We start from the raw sequence: 22,880 nt of genomic DNA on the forward strand, positions 1-22,880 counted from the left end.
CCGATGCGTACAAACTACAAAAGACTGACGTCATACTTTCGTAGCACTTTGTATGGAGCGTTTCATGCAGGTCTTTTTTATGAGATATTTGAATTGTCATATCTTGGTGAATTTTTAAGCTATCAGAGTCATTCTTTCAACGATGTTTCTATTTTTTAAGTGTCTTTCAATTACCGATAAGAAAAAAAATAGTCATCATGCCTATTCGCCTAACATTCCTGCATCGCGCTATCGAAGTTTCGGAGAACGGCGAGATATATACAACGTCTGAAATGACGTCAGTGGGCTTCGGCCTGACTGAATATGCTATCTCGCTCGGTCGGAAGATCTTCCTTTTCGGCCGCCACGAACAACGTTAAAGTACAATATGTTCTGCCCATTTTTAAGACCAAGACAAATATACTACGCCAAAATAAAAACATCTATTGTGTAAAGTTAACTAATGCGACCACATCTTGTCCAGATAAACTCATTGTAGTTTTTGCGGCAAGATTTCTTGTATTTTGTAATATATTATAATATGTATTGAATAATAAAAAATTATCGAACAAACAATTTGTTTTATTAAATGTCTCATCTGTTCAACAATAACAGTATTCTCTTGATCTATGTCGCGCATGCGCGCCGATGCGCCTGTCAAGTGCAACTCAAAATATATAGCAATCCTTTTCTATATCATTCGTTACGTATTATCTGTCGCATTCATTGTTGTAATTTATAGATATATACCAGCGGGGCTAAAATGGTCGCTTTGAAGAATCATGACATGAATCAAAATATGATTCATTTTTCTAAAATCGCAAAATGCAACTCTGCTTGCAATTCATTTATTCATTTGCTGAATTGATTGAGAGGAATTGTTAAATATGACCATTTTAGCCAATGATATTCTATGTTACTACCTCATTGATTTTAGCCCCGCTGAGGTAGGTATTTATATGTCGTAAAGGAACAAATTCTGAGGACCGCTTTGTATGAGCATACGCCATCTTTGTTAAAACATCATTGAGGCGACCTAACAAAAATTATTGTGGACCATGGAATTAATATATTATATTACGTATAACGTTATACGTAGTATATTATATGTCGCAGCCGACTGCTTTAAATAGCCGTTCAATCAAACAGCTAGCCCTTTGACTGAACAACGCCATTCAATGACACGGCTATACGTCGTTTAGCCGACTTGTTGACTACAACGTTCAGCACTACAGCTAGACGACGCTTAGCCAACTGGTTTGTTTTTGTTTTGGGGGGGGGGAAATCGAAAATCGAAATCAATATCAGTTTCGGGATAGGGTATGCGCGCACGGGCAACTTAGTTGCTCGGTGATTTATTTGTCTCTTGATGAAGTCTAGGAGCTAGTATGAAAGTGCGTGCACGTAGCGACGCAACTCTGGGCAACTTTTTCGTTGCCCAGAGCCCGCGACGCAATTGTCTCCTTCCCTATTGGTTTCTGGGTTTCTATGCAAGTGCGCGCAGTGCGCACGAGCAACAAAAAAGTTGCCGACCGGCCAGTTTTCCTATATATAATAAAGTACTCTGTGGGCCAGTTGCCACTCGACATTCTCTTTGGTTGCTGCCGTAAACTGCCAATCTAGTTAAAGGGCCCATTCACGGCAGGACTGCCGTGCAGTCCGACAGCTTAGCAGGATAGTGAATGGTGTTATAGGCCTGCACGGCAGCCTGCAACACCAAGCAGGACGCGACCTGAGTCCTGCACAAAGTGTGCAAGCTCCTGACATTGGCAACTCACTGAGGCCCACTAGTAATCTGTGCTGAGGCCGCCAATCGCCATAATCAAATATATACTTATTACTAGTAATCTGTGGCCAGAATTAAAGAAGAAGAAGAAGAAATGTACTAGTAAATAACACAGATTACTAGTAGGTATATAAAGACTAAAATAATCTAATAGAATGAATAGAATTACATGTTTGAACAAATATTTCCTTAACACAGTGAAACACAATGTCAGTTTTACTAAGCCGGCACAGCTTTTAACGTTAAGTAGTAATACACCAAATATTTTATTTGTACGGTCCGCACATGAACAGAAGAAGATTGGATCTACTCTTAACTATGTTGTAGCTCTCGGTGTTCTTACTGTGGGCTTAAGTTATGCAGCAGTACCACTATATAGAATATTCTGTCAGGTAAACTTCCATTAGTAAGAACCTTATCAACTTTAAACTCCTATTCCTAGTGCTTTTAGACAAAACAGTAAGAAAAACCTTGTTGATTTGCGGTGTAAAGTCTAGTTTACATGTTAGATTTGTCGAAGGATTAAAATGTGTTATACGTTTAGGCTTACAGCTATGGGGGGACAACAGGACATGCTGAGCCGAATGTTACAGTCAGCAATCTGCCCACAAGAAAAGACAGACCCATCAAAGTGAGGTTTAACGCTGATGTTGCCTCTTCAATGCAGTGGAACTTCAAACCGCAGCAAGTTGATATTACAGTGAGTACTAAACAATCTGTGTTAAACATTTTATAATAAATTATGTTCCAACATTAAAAATAATAAGAAAACTCATGTTTATAAAAATTAACTAATATCGTTTTCGGCATCTGGAACTACCCCGGGGCAGGGCAGGCCGAATGGATACGGAAATAGCCGAACAAAACAGATGATCCACTAAGTCCATAGATGAGCTAGTGCAATTAATCAAAAAATTATATTCTTAATTTAAACTTCAGCTATTTTCATATCCGTTCGGCCCGCCCTGGCCCCTGCTTGCCCTGCCCCGGGGCAGTTCTAGATACCGAAACACAATACATATACTCAATGAATAATTAAAAAAGGAACTGATCTTTCACATATTTCCAAACTCTTTTTTTTTTAATAATCTAATACCTTAAAGTCTCAATATTACGAGTAGCTGTTTTTACAGGTGTTTCCGGGTGAGACAGCCCTTGCATTTTACACAGCCAAGAACCCAACGGACAAGCCGGTGATTGGCATCAGCACATACAATGTGATCCCCTTTGAGGCGGGAGCGTATTTCAACAAAATACAATGCTTCTGCTTTGAAGAGCAACAGTTGAATCCACATGAACAGGTATATTGTGTTAAGTAACTAGCACAATCTTACACAGCTATTTTGGTGCCTTCCACAATTAGTATAATCACTTTGAGGATAATTGCAAGCACACAGTCACATCGCCCTGAGAGTACCACCCAAGTATTTTTTTGCATGTAGCTAAATTAAATACAGATTGTAACAAAACTAAGATAATACTTGTGTATGTATCCCCTGTTTCATCATACTTTTCTATGGGCAAACTCATGATGCTGAGTAGCTTACCCATACAAATCACAAAAAAAAATTGTTTTTCAGCGCTGCTACTTTTGTGAACTCTATATTACAAGGGATACATACACACCCTAAAGAATGCTCACATTGTTTTGTTACAACCTGTATACTATAACCTCTGGACTCATTTTAAATGAATACTGTTTTGCATCTAAGCCATGTTCCTGTGACTAATGTACTAAAGTAGCCTTGTAAGTCAAGACTCAAGTATAACTTCTTGATGAAATGATCATCATATAGCTTTAGTTAAGTGGGGTTATTGACAATTTCAGGTGGACATGCCTGTTTTCTTCTACATTGACCCTGAAATAGCAGATGATCCCAAATTGGAGTATGTTGAAGAAATAGTATTATCGTACACATTCTTTGAAGCCAAAGAGGGACTTAAGTTGCCAGTGCCGTCATACGCAAAGTGAAATAGATGTAACATGTAGATTATGTTGTACAGCAGAAAATGTAATTTATTATTTAAGTACTGGTCAATGAAGAAGGTACGTATTTGTAATTTATTGTTTGAATAAAATGTTAAAATAAAGCAACAATCTTTATACTAGTACTGCTTGATTGGACTATAATTTTAAAGCAGAGTGGTACCATACGTCGAAATGCAAATTTTTATCAATCCCATTTAATGCAAATATGTTTCCTGACATGAGATGATTGTAATACCGGCTCTTAAACAAATAGTAATGTTATCAATTACTAATTTTTTTTTTTTTTTTTTTTTATTGTTTATTAGGGTAAAAAAACAATATCACAATATAAGATACGTTTACACACAGTCTTACTCTATACATATAAGTAATTGTGATATCCACATCATTTACCACATATATAAAATGTAAAATGTATTTAAGTTTAATTATAAGTAGTTGAGATTTTAACCTTGATTGATTAGCAGGCGGCACCCTAGCCCTACGACATTAGGTCTTGGGATCAGTGACAAGTACCACTAGGGTGCCGTATGCGAGATCAATCTAGTTTACAAACAGTACCTATTTAGTATCATGTAGTTAATTAAAATTACTTTAAGTAATAACGTATAAGGCTGCTTTTGATTTTTACAAGCTTATTACAAGATCAAAGCCAAACAACTAAACAAATTCTAGTATCAAATAAAACGAAAAGATTTACAGGATCTAACAGTTTAAAGTAATACCTAATTACTAGGAGTTAACAATCAAAGCTATGCGTTTGTCTGTGTTATGTGTACCTTGGTTTGCCATTTATGAGTGTGTGGCACCCTAGCCCTGCGACACGAGGTCATGGGATCAGTAACTAAGGCTATAAGTTAACATGTGTTATTTTTATATAAATTTTAAAAAATATACAATATGTAGGCACAAATTGATAACACGTGTAAGTGCACAATACCTGCGGTAAGACATGTGAGAGTTTGTTTGAGTTTATATGTGTGCTAATTGTGTTTATCATCGTATTTTGAGTGTGTGGCACCCTAGCCCTACGACATATTATTGAGATCTTGGGATCGGTGACGATGACCACTAGGGTGCCGTATCCTGTTTCTGTATATGTTTAACACACTACGCACGAACATTTCGCGAAATATCTTAACAATACAGTTTTATCATTAAGTGACACTAGTGATATTTATTTTAGAGAGTTCCTCTGAGAGCAGTTTTTTAAAAGCAGTGGCTTTATTGGCATTAATATCTATATGGTTAAAGTGTCTGTTGTATAAGGCAAGCATATGATTAGTTGGTGCACGGAGACCTGCATTAGTACGTGATAATCTTGTCGCAAATACTTCAGAAGCAGCACGACAAGCTCTTTTGTGTGTTCTGAGAGGCACTCTGTAACTAAGGTCATTTACAATATCGATACAGTCATATTTATTGTGGCAGATGTCATACAATAACATCATCTGAAGTTGCATTCTTATACATTTTAAGCTTAGTAATTTATACTTTTCTAGTAACTTAGGGTACGATAGGTAGTATAACCGACACTTATATTGCACACAACGTAAGAAACTTTTCTGCACTTTTTCTAGGTAGTGTGAGTATTCTGCGTACATCGGATCCCATATACATGAAGCATATTCTAGTTGTGAGCGAATTAAGGTTTTGTATAAATATAGATATGTACTAGGTCGTTTGAAATCGTTACTAGCTCTTAATACAAAACCGTACATCTTAAAAGCTTTACTGCAAATAGTATCTACATGAGTGTCCAGCGTCAACTTGGCATCCAATATAACCCCAAGGTCACGAATAGTGAAGACTTTTTCTAAATTATGGCCATCTATGGAGTAGTTATGTATTATGGGTCGACGTTTTCTAGTAAAAGAGATCGTTTTACATTTATTTAAACTTAGCTGTAATTTATTGGCATCACAATAGTTTGCAAATCTATTAAGATCCTCCTGAAGCCTCCTCTGGTCATCAGCATTGTCAACGGTGCGATAAATCTTTAAGTCGTCTGCATATAGTAGAAATTTACAATTTTTAAAACATTTGTGAATATCGTTTATGTAGATGATGAACAGCAGGGGGCCAAGGATAGACCCCTGAGGCACTCCTGACGTTATAAAATTAGTATCAAAGTTAGATTCATACCCATTAATGACAACTTTCTGCGTCCTATTTGTGACATAAGATTTAAACCATCTCCATAGATTACCACGGATACCGTTAAAAGCGATTTTTTCAAGTAATAGTTTATGGTCGACGCGATCGAAAGCCTTTCTAAAATCTGTGTATATACTATCTGTTTGTTTATTACAATCCAGATTTGTAAAAAGTTGATTGGTATAAACCATAAGGTTTGTTACAGTAGAGCGATTACGGACGAAACCATGCTGTTGTTGAAGGATATTTCTGTGTAATAGTGGGTATATGTAGTTATGTACTAGCCTTTCGAGTAATTTAGACAATATTGGAAGTATCGAGATTGGTCGGTAATTAGTTATATCTGTTTTGGAGCCTCCCTTATGAATTGGGGTGATTCTGGCAGATTTCCATGCCGTTGGGCACACGCCTTCTGCCAAGCATTTATTATAAAGATTTGTCAACGGCTCATGTATAGCTTCTGCAGTATATTTAAGGAAAATTGGAGGTACATTATCGAGACCTGCTGCTTTTGTACTATCTAGAGCTTTAAGTTCCTTAAGGACGTTACCTTCTTCTAGTTTTATGTATAATGATAAACGAAATGAAACAACTTATATTCATGGACGTCTTTATTACGACTTGATGGCCGCAGTAACGGGGTACCCGCGTCGTAGCCCCATACACTGGTCACGGTCTATGAACAGCGTGTTGGTCTTGTTCCGGAGGTCCGCCTCGAGGCTCGCCCGCACGCCCAGCAGCGTCTGATGCGTGCCCTCTGCAGTGGCCAGCTTCGAACGGAGAGTCTCCATCGTCTCTTGCAGATCGCACACTTCTTTGACTAGTCTATAATGAAAAATGTTATAGAATTTAATTAACATAGAGCCTTTAAGCTTGGGTGATATCGCGACGGTCAATGGTCTTAGGGTGTGGGCGTGTGATTGAAAACATGGAGGGAAATTCTTCTCAAGACATAAACCTAAGATGTCAGATGAGTAATAATTCGTTTAATTAAATCTCACAATCGTCATGTTTTGCTATTCATTCATTGACGACATAATTTTATTATGTTTATAGTCAAGTCCGTGCCTTTACTAAAATCATGAAAAACGTCACCAAGAACTTAAAAAGCATTCCCGCCGTTTCACGCGGCGGCCATTTTGCAAACGCCCGCCATTTTGTTTACCTCTCCTGCGCCTGGTCGCGGCACTTCTCGAGGTGGGGACGGTTGGTCCGCGCCTGCAGCCGCGTGTGCGCCACTCGCAGCGGCTGAAGCTTGTCTTCTATCGCCTTGTTCAGTAGCTCCAGAGTTTTCTCCTGGTCGAATATCTCCTGTTGCACCTAGGGGGAGAGAGATAGAGATACAAAAGATAGAGCGAGATAAAAATGCTACGAGCTAAAGATAGTCAGGAGCGGTTCAAATTTCAATACTCGCATGCATACAACAACATGCGTAGTTGGTGTTTTATAGCCGACTTAAAAAGGATGTCCTCAGTTTGAGCCTATACAAAAGGGTTTACGATGGTACCTTGTGCAGATGCAGCTGCAGCTTGTTCTTGATCTCGACGGTGTCGGCGATGCGGCGCGTGAACGCGTTGTTACTGCCGCTCCACTGATCCCAGATCTCAGTCGCCGCGACGTTGATCAGGTTCTCAGCATCTTAGTCAATATTTTTTAGGTTATTCGTCGTCTCTTTCACTAGTAAACTTACTTAAAGCTATTTCGTTTCTAGCATCATAGGTCAAAGTCGAATTTCTTAGTTCCTAGCTTAGCTAACACAACATGGGAGCTTAACCATTAGAAACTAGAGCACTTTTGTGCGTAACAGAGACAAGTAGCGATAATTTAATGAAAATTTTAAGTGCTTTTACAACAAAATCCTACCAGACAGCATCTGTATGGATTTGGCTCGTTCGGCCTGCGAGCGGCGCAGCGTGGCGGCGGAGGCGGCGGCCCAGCGGGCCTCGTCGCACACCGTTGGGTCGTAACGCTCGATGCCAGCGTAGAATTGTAGACCCTGTGGCAGATGTGCTGTAGAATGAAGATCGCCTGTGTGGTCTATGTCGTGTATGCCCATCGCCCACGGACTACGGTATTAGACCATCATTGACATTGATTGAATACTGCCGACCTTAAGGCTGCTGCGTTTCCACCAGAGATATGTTGCGAGGAATGTGTTTTTGAGAACCAATAAATCGCTTCATTGACGTGAGCTTGCCATGACTCTTGAGTGCCATGACATCGCTCAGGTCTTAAAAACACATTCCTCGCAACACATCTCTGGTGGAAACGCAGCCTAAGTGCGACATGATAGGCTTATTGGCTTACCTTGGAGAAATTGTTGAGCTGGTGGCACATGGTGTCGATGCCGAGAGCATACTCCTTATTGCGCATGTCGGTCTCCAGCTCGTGCTGCGCTGCTCGACAGTTCTTGGACTGTTGCCGAATCTAGAGTATAAGCTAATTAAGTAATATAGTCAGTTAATTGAAGTACAAGGATAGCAGAACCCCCTTGAGGTTAGATAACAAGTTTTTGTCAATTACATAATTTTTGCTTCTTACAAATCTAAGCTTATTAATTTTTTTTGTAGTTTCCGGGTGTCAGAATTTCTGTGGAATGAATGTGATGTCTTATGGCTAGCGTGGTTTTACCAGTGCAATACCAGCATTGCCAGTCGAGTCCACATACAGACAGGATAGGTGGTTACATACCTTTTCAAGCATGTCACGGAACTTATCCTGTGATTCGCGGAGCACCGCCACCTCCTTGAGAAGCGACTGCTCCACGGCGTCGTGCACTTGCTCCACGCCTTAAAACATTACACTGTTCTGTAACTTGCTCACTAACCACATAGGTACCGTCGAAAGTAAAAAGTTATTACTACCTCTATCTTATAGTACGATCAAACTTCGTAGCAAACAACTCTGAACGATCAATTTTACATAAGCGAGTGTAAAAAAGCGCTGACTACAAAATTAGTACTGATTTATATTGTGGGCACCACAAGGTTTCCGCGGTGGATCAACATTGTATAGGGGCTCCCACACAAAACTGCAAATTTCCATCGCCTCGCATCGTAATGTCATTTTCATTATGAATTTTGTCACAGACATTTGCGATGCGACGCGAATTCGCAGTTTAATGTGTGGGAGTCCTAAATGGGAACTTATCCAATATCCAGTTTGAAGGAATCGAAAGAAGTCCACAAACCTTGTCTCTTCTCCCGATGATACAAACACTCCTGGACAATGTGCAGCGGCCCCTCTATGCCAGCTATAGCCCTTTCCAGTTGCCGTCGCGTATCGTTTAGTTTCTCACACGTGGACACAAGGCGTTCCATTTCAATGGACACCTACATCAAGTAAAAATATGATACATACCTAGAGCCTATAACAATAAAAAAATATAGCGATAGCATTATTTTCAGGTGCAAAAGAAACAGATTATGGATTAGATCAGAGGTTTCCAATCTTTTTCAGCATGTGGCGCAGTAATACATGTCACAATATTTTGTCACGGCGGCGCGGCGCCCGACTCTACCTAGCTATTACAAAAAGATACATAAAATATAAACACCTTTGATAATGATTATAGTTAGGTTAAGCAGGTAAATAATAATAAACAAATGTTTAATCATCTGGCTGATTTGCATAATTAAGTACCTAATATGTATTCTAATTTTATTTTATAATATTTGTGGTTTCGGATAATGATAGAGGATCGACTCACGGCGGCGCCCCTCTTGCCTTCCACGGACCACGGCGCGGCGCACCAGGGCACACGCACACTTTGGCCTTTGGGAATCCCTGGATTATCATCTGATGTGCTAGGAACTAGCCTCACATACCTCATTTCGCCAGAATGTAGTATCGGTGATTCTCTCGCCAATTCGTCTGCCGGAATCCCGCTGACCTTGAGTACCGATTTCATCTGTTTCCCTAAACGTAAATAAGTATGCAGGTACGTTTTATATATTTTATTAGGTATTATTCTTTCTCCGAGCCGTCTAATAATAGTCAAAAGTAACTTTTTCATTTCTAGATTCGACTATTTTAAATCAAGTAAAAAATAATACTTAAATAGATAGTTTACCTAAGCATCCGCATGATATCGTTCCTCACGCGTTCCGAGTAGTTTCTCTTAGCGTCTGACTCGTTATAATTCTTGATGCTGTTCTGGTTCCACTCGTGTTGTGTGTACCGCGTGTAAAGCGCCGCCCGAGCCGCGTGCTCGGGGCTGCGGTCGAAGCCCGTGACCAGGTTGGGAAACCGGAGCGGTTCCGTCGCCATTCCGGCTGGAGTGTAGCAGGGGTCTACCATGGTGTTTGTTATCGGCTGAGACGGCCTGAAATTGTAGTTGTAGCTCATTCATTGGATTGTAAGGTTATCTGTAAAGACTCAAGCTCTTTTCACAAGGCATACGTTTAGATTTCATCAGCGCCTGACAGCTCGTGAAGCAGAAAGAATGCTAGGTAGAACTATCTTTGTTAACCTCTCGTCTGTTGACTGTCTAAATGACAAAATATATGCTCCATCTGTGGATTCCATTACAGGACTTTCAACAGACAGAGCAAAGTAGGTACACATATTGTTGAAGACATGAGAGAAATATTTCTCCTCAAACGGTTACAATGCAATTCAAAGTCAAGTTTAAGTGATCTATGAAATCAAACAAATGTATCTTAATTATAAAATTAATTGTAGTTTTTTTTCCACGTTTTAACGTTTAACGAAGCTAACTTTTTTTTTACGGATGAATTAACGAAGTTAACTATTTGATTAACGGTGCCAAGCTATGCTATGTAGTATGTAGCAAGCTAGCCCGTGTCTGAATAACAAAATCAATGTCGTTGGATACGGAATATGTGGTACTAAAATGCGAAGTTTTAAGTGAATCAAACAAAGAAAACAGTGAATTTAAGGAACAAATTACAGTTGCAATTAAATAATTTTTATTCTTCTCAATGTGGGACGGTAAAAAAACCATGGACTAAGGACCGAGTTTTAGAGGTTATAATGCACATAAAAACTGCTAAGTAATTATATTGGATTGGTAAGGAATATCGTGAAAACAATCAAGAAATATCTATTAGATTTTACTAATAAGTAAAATTGATTTTCATTTTTAACATTGTTTTATTTTGCAATCATGGTCACCGTATAACTTACGTATAAGCCCGGCCGCACATTGTCCGAATTCTGATCAGAAACAGTTGAATTTCGCCGGACCGCCATGCCACCCCGCACACTATCCGAAATATCCTTCCGGCGAGTTCGAGCTCACTCGGCTCAGTACAAAATGTAAGAGACAGCGCGGACGTTCAACTGTTTCGTATCAGAAATTTCGGATAATGTGCGGCCGGGCTAAACGTGGGCCGCCTTATTGAAGAACGTATCGCAATTACAATCCGGCTAAACGTCGACACGCCACATTACAAAACGGCGCCGTTTTTTAAAACGGCTAGCCGTAATGTAATACGGCTAAATATACAATCCGCCTGCGACATTAAATCTGTAAAAATTTCAACTCTCTAGCTATTACCTTTCTTGAGTTACAGCCTGAAAACATACAGACAGACAACGAAGTCTTAGTAATAGGGTGCCGTTTTTACCCTTTGGGTACAAGGCCAAGTACGCGTCGTACTCGCGCGCGAAGGGTTCCGTACCGTTAGTAGAGCAAAATCAGGCCAAAAATTGTGTTTTTGTATGGGAGCCCCCCTTTTTATTTTATTTTAATATTATGATTAAATATTAAAGTACACGTCATTATGGACGGTAGATGGAGGAGAACTATCTTATTTGGGGGATATTTGAAAAAGTGTCCAGCTGTACGCAGTAAATAATAGTTGAAAAATCCTCCAAGAGTTGCGCTAGCTGCAGCAAAGGGTATGGAATGAATGACAGCCGTTGGTGACAAAATACGAATTGAAGTTAGCCGAATAGCCTAGTCACAGAATTACTGGGTTAATTACCAATATATTTAAAAAATTAACCTAAAATAGCTGAAATAACAGCTAAATGATTTAAAATTTACCCTGTTGCTACTGTAGGTGTACTGTAGGTGGAGATAGTTCTCCTCCATCTACACTCTATAATACACATATAACTAAGGACTTTGAGAAAAAATCAAGTACCGGTTGCCAATAGAGATAGAGCAAAAAAAAAACAAAAAAATCACGTTTGTTGTATAGGAGCCCCCCCATTAATTTTATTTTGTTTTTTAGTATTTGTTGTTATAGCGGCAACAGATACCTATACATAATCTGTAAAAACTTCAACTCTCGGTTCTTGAGTTACAGCCTGGAGACAGCCAGACGGCGCATGCCGAGAGCGCCCGGCCCGCCGCGCGAATTAAATACTCAGTCGAGGTTTTGACTTAAAAAAAATAATTTTATTTCAGACCAACAGAGTTCTTATTACTAATTTAACAATCGAAAGAATCCCTTAACTAACTTAAGTCTACGTTTTTATATAACTAAAGTGCTGATAATGTGTTTGTCAGCTGTTCCACTTAGGAAGAGCTGACAAAGCTGATCTGGGCAGGGCTGCCACTCTTAACTCGCGCGACTTGCGCCGTACCGCTCGCTTGGTGTGGACGTTGCTCGCCCGAGGCGGGCACATGCTCGGGCTCCGGGCGGGAAATGCTCAAAGGTGCCTCGGTCGTTTGCCTCGCGCAGTGTGGATTCACATGTTTTGGTTTGTGCCGCGGTCAAAAATGAACGATCAGTGTCCTGTGTCGACAATTACTCTTAAGTTTATACGCCGCAAATGTATGGCTTTGTGATGCCAGGGATCCCAATTACACTAACAGAGGGATGAGGGAAGATTCTTGGAGAAAAATCAGCCGCAAAATGAATATTCCTGTAAAGGATCTAAAAAAATGGAATCTAGATTCTCGTATTTTGATAGTTGTGTATAGCAAAATAAAAGCATAAGCTGCCACGGCTGTGCGTACGTGCGGTGCCATCGTGTCTTGGTAGCAATGGCTCGGGCTGTTCGAGCGAGGCAACCTCGCTGCGTACAATCCGCCGCCGCCTCGCCCTTTTGCCGCGCGCGGCGGGCCTCGCTTGGTGTGGACCCGCCTGACATGTAACACGTGCGAACGTTAATAGGCGGGTCTTAGATCTTTAACAGAAATGTTCATTTTGCGGCTGATTTTTCTTCAAGGATCTTCCCTCATCCCTCTGTTAGTGTAATTGGAAATCCCTGGCATCCCAAAGCCATATATTTGCGGCGTATTAACTTATTAATTGTCGACTCTGATCGTTCATTTTTGATCCCGGCACAAACCAAAACATGTGACGTCCACACTACGCGAGGCAAACGACCGAGGCACCTTTGAGCATTTCAAAAAACCGACACCGCTCGGCTCGGGCGAGCAACGTCCACACCAAGCGAGCGTACGGCGCATGCCGCGCGGGGCGGGCCTCGGCCGCGGCGGCTCGCTTGGTGTGGAGTGTGGAGTGTGGACCCGCCTATTGCTCTAAAAACAGAGGGCGCTTAAATTAGTAACAATTTCTAATTAAAGCGTAGGTATAAGGTATTTATTAACCTAATGCTCGTTACCCGCTCATGGTTAGGTACCGTTACCCACAATAATTTTTCGCAATGGACACTTATGATGATGCTGTTGACTGGAGTAAAAACAAAGATAATGTATTTTATTTTATCCAAACATTATCATAAGCATATTGTAACAAATACATCATACAATTTGGTGCAGTTAATAAAAAGTTACGATTCGAGAGTTGGAGTAGGTATGTTGTATGATGTAGGTACCGTATCTATTTATTGAGGAAGGCTATAGCCTATAGGCTATATTTTATCACGCTAAGACTAATAGGAAAATGTGGAAAAAACGGGGGAAATTAATTATTTGAAAGGGCTTTATCTCGCAAACTACTGGAGCAATTTTTATGTTATTTGGCACAGATAAGAAGTAGACCACGTCACAGAATATATATTAGTAGTACCAACAGAAGTCTCACTTGCGAAACCCGTTTAAAGAAATAACGACTCATGTTACGATACTATTAAGTTCAAATTCCGACCGCGCAGTGCTAGGTGCCTACAATTATATTCTGTCTATCGCAGAACTCGTACCTTTTCTGACGAAATCAAGATTTTCGCCTTTTAGAAAACAAAATATTCTTTTTTTTTATTACTATTGGTATGAATAGCAAACCTTTTTATAGTAATATAAAATTTTAGTAACCCAACCTATATTTTATAGTAGTTTTATATATTCGATCATAGTGCAGGAAACTTTTACAATTTAAACATAGTAACTTGTGTTTATTTCTGTGTAGTTTACTCTTTGTATGAAATTGGTTTCTTTGCTATGTTTGTATAGTTTTTATCTACTTTTTGTATTTAATACCTTATTCAAATACATATTTCATTGGCCTTTCTTAATTGTTCATTTTTATAAGATTTATAACGATTTTGTCACAAAGGTTAAATCAGTACCATGAATAAAATTCCTCTTTGATCAGTAAACAGTAGATACGCGACGAAAAATCTTGCGCGTGCGTCACAGCTCGCTTGTGAGTCCCTACTGAAACTGATTGGCCACCCGCGAGTGGTACTTACAGTTCGATACCTATTCGATACTATCGATTTTAATAATTTATTCAGTGGCTATATCTTTTACACCCGTGCAACGCCGGGGCGGGTCGCTAGTTTATCATTAAAAAAATATATAAAATATATTTTTATTCATAAACAGAAGAACGTGGAATCTACGGTGCCTACCACCGGTTCGGGAACAGACCCGGCGAGAAGAACCGGCGTAAGAAACTCGCAGCGGGGCCATCTTTTACTAAAAAGATGGAAAATTACAATGGCTTACAGCTATGTAAGAAACATGACAATGTCAATAAACATTTAAATACTTAAGTATGTAAATAAGTAAACTAATCTAATGTTTTAAAAACAATGCATTAACATGAACAGTACTAAGTATGTAATTCAGTGATCATATTTTGCAGTGCATATTAAGGGATATTACTTGAAAAAAGAAGACAGCTATATTAAGAAAAGAAACAAAATGACAACACAAAGGGCTTCATAATTCTAAGAACAATAATAATAATTAATCAATAACATAATATAGCATGTGAAGCCTTTTAATAATGTATGAATTAAAACATATAAGTACTTACCTAATTCAGTAATTCACATTTTGCAGTATAGCAGACTTATTATGGGACGTATTTAAAAATTAACACATAGTTCTAAAGAAAAGAAACAAATGGGCAGAAACACAAAGGGCTTAATTCCTTAGACTGGATTGCACCAACTAACTTTAACTGTAACTTTAACTTTGACTACAGTGCAAAATGTCAAATCTTTGGGTAAAGTTAAAAATGGACATCATCAAGACGCCATATTTAACTATAACCATAGAGCTCGACAAGGTTTTAAATACATGTGGTGAAAAAAGGAACTAACGCTGTCATCATACAAAAACCGCCATTTTTGACAGTTCTCCTTTACCAGCAGCGCCCCCGCCCACTCGCATTTATAACCTTGTTGGATCAGCTGTCATCTGTCAATTTCTCCGGGCAAAGTTAAGGGTAAAGTTAAAGTTATATTTACCTTTACTATAACCATAACTTTAACTTTACCCACGCCTCTGGTGCAACCCAGTCTTAGAATTAAGGCTTAGGCTTAAATAGAATTAATAATTTGTTGTTCAAAAAAAATATTATTCAATAAAATAATATCACATGTAAATGAAGCCTATTAATAGTGTATGGATAATTACACATAATTCAGTAAGTAATTCACATTTTTCAAAATGTGAACATGATCACACAAACATTTAAATCAGATTCATTTTTATTTATGTACCATCGACACAATAGATATAAGGACCAGTAGTTCGACTGCAAAGAGACAGACAGGTTTCAATATCTGTCAAATTCGTCGGGTTTCACTAGGATTATAAGCGGAATGTGCTTCGCGCTGGCTGATATAATTTATTTTTAAATATTTAAAATAAAGATTTCAAAATTGGATTCTGACAATTTTAATCGCATGTGCCAAAACACAAACAACAATACGACCAAAGAGGAACACGTCCAGCGAATATGTCATAGTTTTAAATTCGTAGTGTAACAAGTTAACAACCCTAGCGACGATTTTAGTCATAATACGTCAAATTTAAAAAATTCAACATCAGTTCTAAGTCGACATACTCTATCATTCTGTCTACTCTGCCATCGAGGAAGTTGATTCCTATGCAATTGGCAGACCAACTTTATTTGGTCGAATATGTCAATTCAATGTTAATTGTGATCTGTCAGCTGGGTTTGACGTAACGCAACCAAACTATTTAGGTCCCTGATTTGCATAGGAATCAACTTCTCTGATAGTACATAAAAGAAAAATACTTAATACTTATGCTTAAATCTTTAATCATACTCCTCAAAAAAATCATCTAAATCCGGCGCCGACACCTGGCAGCTCGCCGCATCATATTCATCATTATGTCAAATTGACGACCTGTAAAGTCTCTAAGCTGGGAAGTTAATTCGCTCCACCGGCCATGATTTAGATGATGACGACAGATACGTGCTCCTGATGGAACATAGAATTTATAATTAAGTAATAACTGTTCCTTTATATGTAAAGGTACCCGTAAACGTTCCGTTCCAAAACAATTAACAAATATACAGTGATGAGTTGTACTTGCAGCACGTTTGTACACAGAAGACTTAATTTTTGAGCTTGTCGTGATTTGAGTTGTATGATTGTTCAATTGAGGGAGAGGAGGCGCCTGAGGTATATTGAGATCTGCACTTGATCCAGCATCTGTCAAAATACCTCTTAGTCCAGAGCGATTGGAGTCTTGTTCATCATGACGTCGCACTTCTCTTTCAGCAGACCTCCAGCAAGCAGCACATACTCTTTCTAATCTTGAGATCTAAAAAGTGATATGTAATACAGTAATATATTCATTGTATTGTTAAATCTTACAAATAATTGTGACAACAAATAAAAATATTTTAAGAAATTATTTGCGAATCCATGTTTACTAGGACACAATAATAAAAGCACTACCAGCAGTATCAAATGTTTGGGACTGAAAATGAAAAATATTAATAAGATAATTAAATATAAACATAAAATATTACCAAATGCAACGGAACTAGTCTAATTATAATGTTTCTTTCTTGTCGATCTTGTCGCACAGGATATGTTCTTTTAGCATGTAGAATAGACCGGCCACAAGAAAAACATACTTTTCTATGACCAAAATCAGGTAAAGACAAACTTCCTACACTGGCTGTATTCACTCTGTCTTGAAGCAGTGCTAAACACTCTGTACAGAGTACATGATCTGAAGTCAGCTGTAATAAAACAATAAATTAAATAATGTTTGTAATACATTAATAATAATAAAATCCTTTATTGAAAGTATTAAAAAAAACTTAACCTAATAGCCCGCCAAACCACATAGCGGTTTGTCGGCGGGCTGTTAATAGAAATAACACCTATAATACTCTAAAGTCAATACATAGTACTTAATTGTGATCAAACACTTAAGTCTAAGCTTTTAATGTTTGTTTTTTCTAATGTTATATTTTCAGGTTCTAGTTTAAAATATTTCTTTGGAATTACGACTTCTCTATAATTCTTAAAGATACCGAAACAGAACCATTCACTTTACAACTGATAAGTGAATTGCAAGGAAACTGCATGGAAGTGACAAAGATAATGATACCGGCCCTGAGGTAGTAAGTACTACGTACTAGAGCAGCTATTGCGAACAAAAAACATGTCGTACTTGAGGCATGAGCGGGGAGGGAGGCGGGGCGGTGATTGCTATAGATCAGTACCGCAGAAGTGACACAGTTTAGTGTTTACACTCGAATGAATGCAGAATCCATTTCAGTAAGTGGATAAAATAAAAATAAAATGTTCTTTTTTATAAAATTTATAATTAATATGGATCCATAGTCCACTATAGCTAATTACCTTATTTAAATTACTTATATATATTTTCAAATATGTACCATAATAAAATTATTATAATGTACGTAATATTTTAAATACATATTACCAAAATACAAACTCGTCTACGTGAGTAAGTACTTCATTCATCGTCGTCTTATCATAGATTTGAATTCTGCCTACATTACACTCTGCATCTACTACTCTAAGCCAATGCTAAATGGCGCGCGTCTTCGCCTAGTAATTGAATGTTCGTATTTTAATTGAAAATAATTAAATAAGAATGCTAATATCGATGAAATGTTATTCCGTTGCAAAGTGTTACTGGAATCATTTTTGCAGTATCTTAACCCACAACTAGGCATTTTTGCGACTTTTTTTGGTTTCGTTTTTGATTGTGGTACGTCTGGCGCGCAGAAGAGCTCGCGGGCGACTAAGTGCACTGCTGCAATATAGACTACGTTGAATGTGACCAAGCATTGCGTTGCCTTGTCGAGTCTAGTACGTAGTACATACTATGTCAGTGTTATAATGCAACGCGAAAGTTTAAAATGTTATTGTAGTAAAAGTTTTTGACAAATTGTTAAATAATTTGAATTTAGTATGCTGGAAGTTGGACAGAGGGCTATGGAGAGGAGTATGATTGGAAAGAAAAGGATAGACAAAATATATATATTTATTAATGTAAATACAAGTATTTTTGATTTCATATTGATGTAAGTATATAATATAGTATATTATATTTAAGTATATACAACTCGGGCGAGTTAACTTGACACCTGGCTTAAATTTTACCCCTCCCTCGCTTCCCCGCGCAGCACCCCGCTCTCGTCGTACGCGTCCAGTAGCGTTAGCATATTATATCTGTTACCGTTACACGTGTGTTATTGAGTTTGCGTTTCGGAGTTATTTGTTAGTAGTTAATGGTTATTGTTTTTGGATTTTTGTTGAGTTTTGTTGTGTTATTTGTTAGTCGTTACATTTGAACGTTAAATTTGTTAAGTTTTTGTTATTCGTATTAACGTTTGAACATTGCCGTGCGTCTGTGGTATGAATTAGCTACTCACGGAATATATTAATATGAAGCTAGATACAAATTATCGGACGCATCTATAAACCTCGTATTCCTGCTGGGGAACCCTTGGGCGAGTCCAACTCGTAATTGGTTAATACTGTGGTTAGTGTAGCCCTATAAAAATAACTAGTTCCGTTAACGTATATATTTTTTTTTGAAATAACTTAAAATAAAAAACTTTTTTTGCACTCAGTACTTAAGAGAAACGTCAATTGAAACAGGTGTCATGTTAATTCGCCCGAGTTGTACTTAATATATTTATAGTCTTATTATTTATATATATTATCTTATATAATATCAGTGTATCTATGATATTAGTATAGTTTAATAAATACTCTATTAGTATAATTAATATAATATAATGTTGTATTTTTAGTAAGTTAGTTCTTTTTTCTTATTCTTGTAACTTGACTGGCACCTATACAATTTTGTTTCTGTATCGCCCAAAGGTTGACTGGCAGATAATGCCTTAAGGCATTAAGTCCACCTTTGTATGTCTTGTATTGCATAAAGTTTTTAATAAATAAAAATAAATAAAATAGAAAACAAGGAGTTGAGAAAAATTACAGGTGTAACTGATGTAACATATAAAACAAAAAAACTGAAATGGAAGTGGGCTGGACATGTTTTGAGAGGGCCAGACAAATGGACAAAAATAATAACGTCTTGGTATCCCAGAGGGGCAAAAAGAAAAAAGGGCAGACCTCTAAAAAGATGGGAAGATGAAATAGTACAAATGGCTGGCAAAATGTGGACTAGAGTGGCATGTCAGAGAAGTGAGTGGCAGCTGTTGGGGGAGGCCTTTGCCAAGAGGCACACAGAAACAGAGACCGCGCTACCGAATAATAATTAATTTTAATATTTTGCAATGTATGTAAAATAAGTGTATTGTTTTTCTGATTAAAGGCTAATAATAATAAAAAAAATAATGCAACGCAAAAGTTTAAAATGTTATTGTAGTAAAAGTTTTTGATAAATTGTTAAATAATTTAACCACGCTCAGACAGCGTAGTTAACATTGACCATTAGTTTCATTTGTTTGTTGTAATTGTAATATCTAGTCGAGTTGAGATACTTTACTGCCCAAAAAGAGTGCTTTTATAAAAAATAATGGATTTAAATGTACTTATACATTTCGATAACTCGGAAAGTTCTTCTGATGAAGAAATCATTCTAGAATGCGTTTTAACACGCCGCACTGCCCGAAAACTTTTCGCTCTAGAATTGTGCAGCTAGCTGCTAGACTATTGGGATGAAGTCGAATTTTTCGAAAGGTTTAAAATGTCCAAAGAAACAGTACTTTGGATAAAAGTGATTAAGTCTACATTGTGTACTATTTACTAAATAGGTAAGTAGCCAGTAGGCACCAACAACAACAGTGCTGTATTACATAAATATTGAAACCTGGCTACCATAAAAACACAAAAAGGGGTTGTGACTGAAACCCACAATTCGCCTAACATTCCTGCATCGCGCTATCGAAGTTTTCTGAGCGTGTTGGTATATATACGACAGCTGAGATATATCACAGGGCTTCGGCCTGTCCGAGCATACCACTTCGCTCGGTCGGAAGATCTTCCTTTAGCGTCGCCACGCATTATCCCACAGGGTATTTTTAGGCAAAAAGTTTAAATAAGTCATAAAGTTTCTCTATAAAATGAGAAAGCAGGTGCAAAAATTAAAAACAATAATAATTGTATTTTTTTACAGAAAGAGTCCCCATGACCCAATAAACCCATCTTTATTGATTATTATATCCAAAAAATTTGAGTTAAGTTTTAATTATGTCCGTATGTCAAATACTTTAAGAGCTATTGTTCTTTGAACATTGGTTGTGCGTGAGCGCAAAAGGTTTTGTACAGCCGACGTTTCATAAACAATATTACCAGTATTAAAAAAAATTTCCCGGCAGAATTTTGGGTTCCCCGTGTTCCTTCAAATAGCAACACAATTGACGATTGTTACTTTTAACTAAAGTCAAAAATCAGTTGAAACAACTTTAACAACTGGTCAAGGTTTAACTACAGTCAACTAACTAATAGTTACGGATACTATTAGTAATTTTTTACTAGTGATCAAACAACCGGCCCTTACACTAATATACATTACTTACATAATATTCAGAATTATATAAATTATGGTATGCTTACTTGAGTAGGAGTTATCCACGATTGTAATAGGTTAAATATTGGAGTAGACACTTGCTCTAAAGTATGTGTTTTATGATTTCTGGGTATCGAGAGTGAACAGTTGATACATCTGTCTCGCCATGTCAGCCAAGGAGCACCACGACTCGCCATATCTGCAAAATCAAATATATTACGCAGAAAAAGTTCACAAAATATAAACAAGTTTATTTACAAATAGAAACAAGTTTTGCTTATTAAATATTTTGTGAAAAATTTCTGAAATTAAAATACGCACGCATTCGCCTTCACACATTACTAGTATATATTTGTTCGCCTTTCGCAAATGCCACAATGACAGATGTCAGAAGAGTGAACTGAACATAAACATTATCCCCGCGTTCCAGATGACGTTAGAAACGCTCACGCTCAAGACCGTAGTTTTTCCCGTTCCACTAGCGTCAGTGATAGAAACCCAAGTGGAACAGATTATGGAGCGTTTTGAGCGTTTTGAGAAAAGTTTAAAAAAAGAACTAAGTATATATTTTTTTATTCATAGGTACATTGAACCGAACTTGGATATTACGATCCTTTTCTTCAAGTCGCAAATAAAAGTAATTTTATTGTTTATAGTTACATTTATTTTACAAATAAAATACATAATATTATATTTGTTTCGTTTTTAGTATTATATTTTTTTACATAAGTAATCATATTTTAATATAGTTAAACTTTTATTATATTTGAGTTTTCACATTGAATCATATTTCAAATAACAAAACCACATACTTTGAATATTGCCTATTACCACAATATACATAATATAAACGTTAGGTTATATTTTTATTAATATACCGCCTAATGCTTAGTCAAGTACAATAAACAGGTATAGGAGAGATGAAAATTAGTATTAATTATTATATTTTATAAGAAATCATTTGACCTTTCATTTAAAACAATTTATTTTCCAATCAAAATATTTCATTAAATGTTATTTAATTAAAATATTATTCGTAATGAAATAATATAAAGTTTTTTGTCCCTACTCTCTCCTGAAAACTTTTCGAACATGGCTTTGTTGCCCGGTCGCCAAAAGGAACGGCAGAAGGGGACGTTTTGAGCGTTTTGGTCAAAATTAACGTCTTCTGGAACGCAGCCATAATATAGCATTATGGCTGCGTTCCAGATGACGTTAATTTTGACCAAAACGCTCAAAACGTCCCCTTCTGCCGTTCCTTTTGGCGACCGGGGTCGTTTTGATCGCGGCTATGACGTCACTCATGACGTCATCATATTCGCTCAAAACGACCCTTGACGAAGATGGGTCAAAGTGGGTGTTCTAGTTTTTTTTTTTAATTTTAACGTAGCTATATCGCGAAAGCCATGTTCAGAAAGTTTTCAGGAGAGAGTAGAGACAAAAAAACTTTATATTATTTCATTACAAATAATATTTTAATTGAAATATATTAAATAACATTTAATCAAATATTTTGATTGGAACAGAAATTGTTTTTAATGAAAGGTCAAATGATTTCTTATAAAATGTAATACTAATTTTCATATCTCCTGTACCTGTTGACTTACTCGTACTTGACTTCACGCGGTATTGTTATCTAACGTTTATATGTGACAATAGTCAATATAATATTATGTGGTTTTGTTATGTATTAATAAAAGTTTAATTACTATTTAGGTACTATATTAAAAGACGATTACGTAACTAAAAAAATATAATACTAAAAACGAAACAAATATAATACCTATTATATATTTTGTAATAAATGTAACTATAAACAATTATTACTTTCATTTACGACTTCAAGAAAA

The 22,880-nt window shown here is 37.2% G+C and overlaps 2 protein-coding genes and 1 long non-coding RNA gene across 5 annotated transcripts in view; 2 read left to right on the top strand and 1 right to left on the bottom strand.

Moving 5' to 3' along the window:
• The first annotated feature begins 918 nt into the window (after window positions 1-918).
• Window positions 919-17,754, top strand: LOC121739453. The gene is made up of 3 exons (XR_006037450.1): window positions 919-930; window positions 15,672-15,674; window positions 17,633-17,754. It is a non-coding gene; the product is annotated as an uncharacterized LOC121739453 (long non-coding RNA).
• On the top strand, window positions 1,900-21,623 carry LOC121739450 (cytochrome c oxidase assembly protein COX11, mitochondrial). 2 transcript variants are annotated; one of them, XM_042131939.1, is made up of 5 exons: window positions 1,900-2,157; window positions 2,310-2,465; window positions 2,899-3,066; window positions 3,594-3,744; window positions 21,613-21,623. In XM_042131939.1, exons 1-4 carry the CDS (start codon window positions 1,921-1,923, stop codon window positions 3,735-3,737), a joined length of 705 nt encoding a protein of 234 aa, XP_041987873.1. In that variant the 5' UTR covers window positions 1,900-1,920; the 3' UTR covers window positions 3,738-3,744; window positions 21,613-21,623. The 2 variants fall into 2 exon arrangements, with proteins under 2 accessions (XP_041987873.1, XP_041987872.1); XM_042131938.1 differs by lacking the exon at window positions 21,613-21,623 and having other exon boundaries at window positions 3,594-3,885.
• The window catches only part of LOC121739448 (tektin-3-like), a 31,904-nt gene continuing 15,537 nt past the window's right edge, over window positions 6,514-22,880 (bottom strand). Inside the window, exons 1-12 of one of the 2 annotated variants that reach the window (XM_042131936.1) lie at window positions 21,078-21,356; window positions 17,033-17,248; window positions 16,722-16,821; window positions 9,985-10,236; window positions 9,740-9,830; window positions 9,103-9,244; window positions 8,604-8,701; window positions 8,220-8,339; window positions 7,776-7,908; window positions 7,420-7,550; window positions 7,078-7,232; window positions 6,514-6,737 (exon numbers count right to left, since the gene is read on the bottom strand). In XM_042131936.1, coding sequence (XP_041987870.1) covers window positions 6,527-6,737; window positions 7,078-7,232; window positions 7,420-7,550; window positions 7,776-7,908; window positions 8,220-8,339; window positions 8,604-8,701; window positions 9,103-9,244; window positions 9,740-9,830; window positions 9,985-10,211 — 1,308 coding nt within the window. In that variant the 5' untranslated portion in view covers window positions 10,212-10,236; window positions 16,722-16,821; window positions 17,033-17,248; window positions 21,078-21,356 and the 3' untranslated portion in view covers window positions 6,514-6,526. Of the gene's footprint in view, window positions 6,738-7,077; window positions 7,233-7,419; window positions 7,551-7,775; window positions 7,909-8,219; window positions 8,340-8,603; window positions 8,702-9,102; window positions 9,245-9,739; window positions 9,831-9,984; window positions 10,237-16,721; window positions 16,822-17,032; window positions 17,249-21,077; window positions 21,357-22,880 lie in introns of those variants that run through there. The other variant, XM_042131934.1, reaches the window with a different exon arrangement.

The sequence above is a fragment of the Aricia agestis genome, chromosome Z (genome assembly GCF_905147365.1).
Source record: "Aricia agestis chromosome Z, ilAriAges1.1, whole genome shotgun sequence".
In the NCBI taxonomy this organism is placed as follows: Eukaryota; Metazoa; Arthropoda; class Insecta; order Lepidoptera; family Lycaenidae; genus Aricia; species Aricia agestis.

Excerpts from the sequence above, each read along its gene's own strand:
- LOC121739450 (XM_042131939.1), top strand. The coding sequence starts at position 1,921 with ATGAATAGAATTACATGTTTGAACAAATATTTCCTTAACACAGTGAAA. Across the intron at positions 2,158-2,309 it reads TATATAGAATATTCTGTCAG|GCTTACAGCTATGGGGGGAC; the intron begins GTAAACTTCCAT and ends TTATACGTTTAG. Across the intron at positions 2,466-2,898 it reads CGCAGCAAGTTGATATTACA|GTGTTTCCGGGTGAGACAGC; the intron begins GTGAGTACTAAA and ends CTGTTTTTACAG.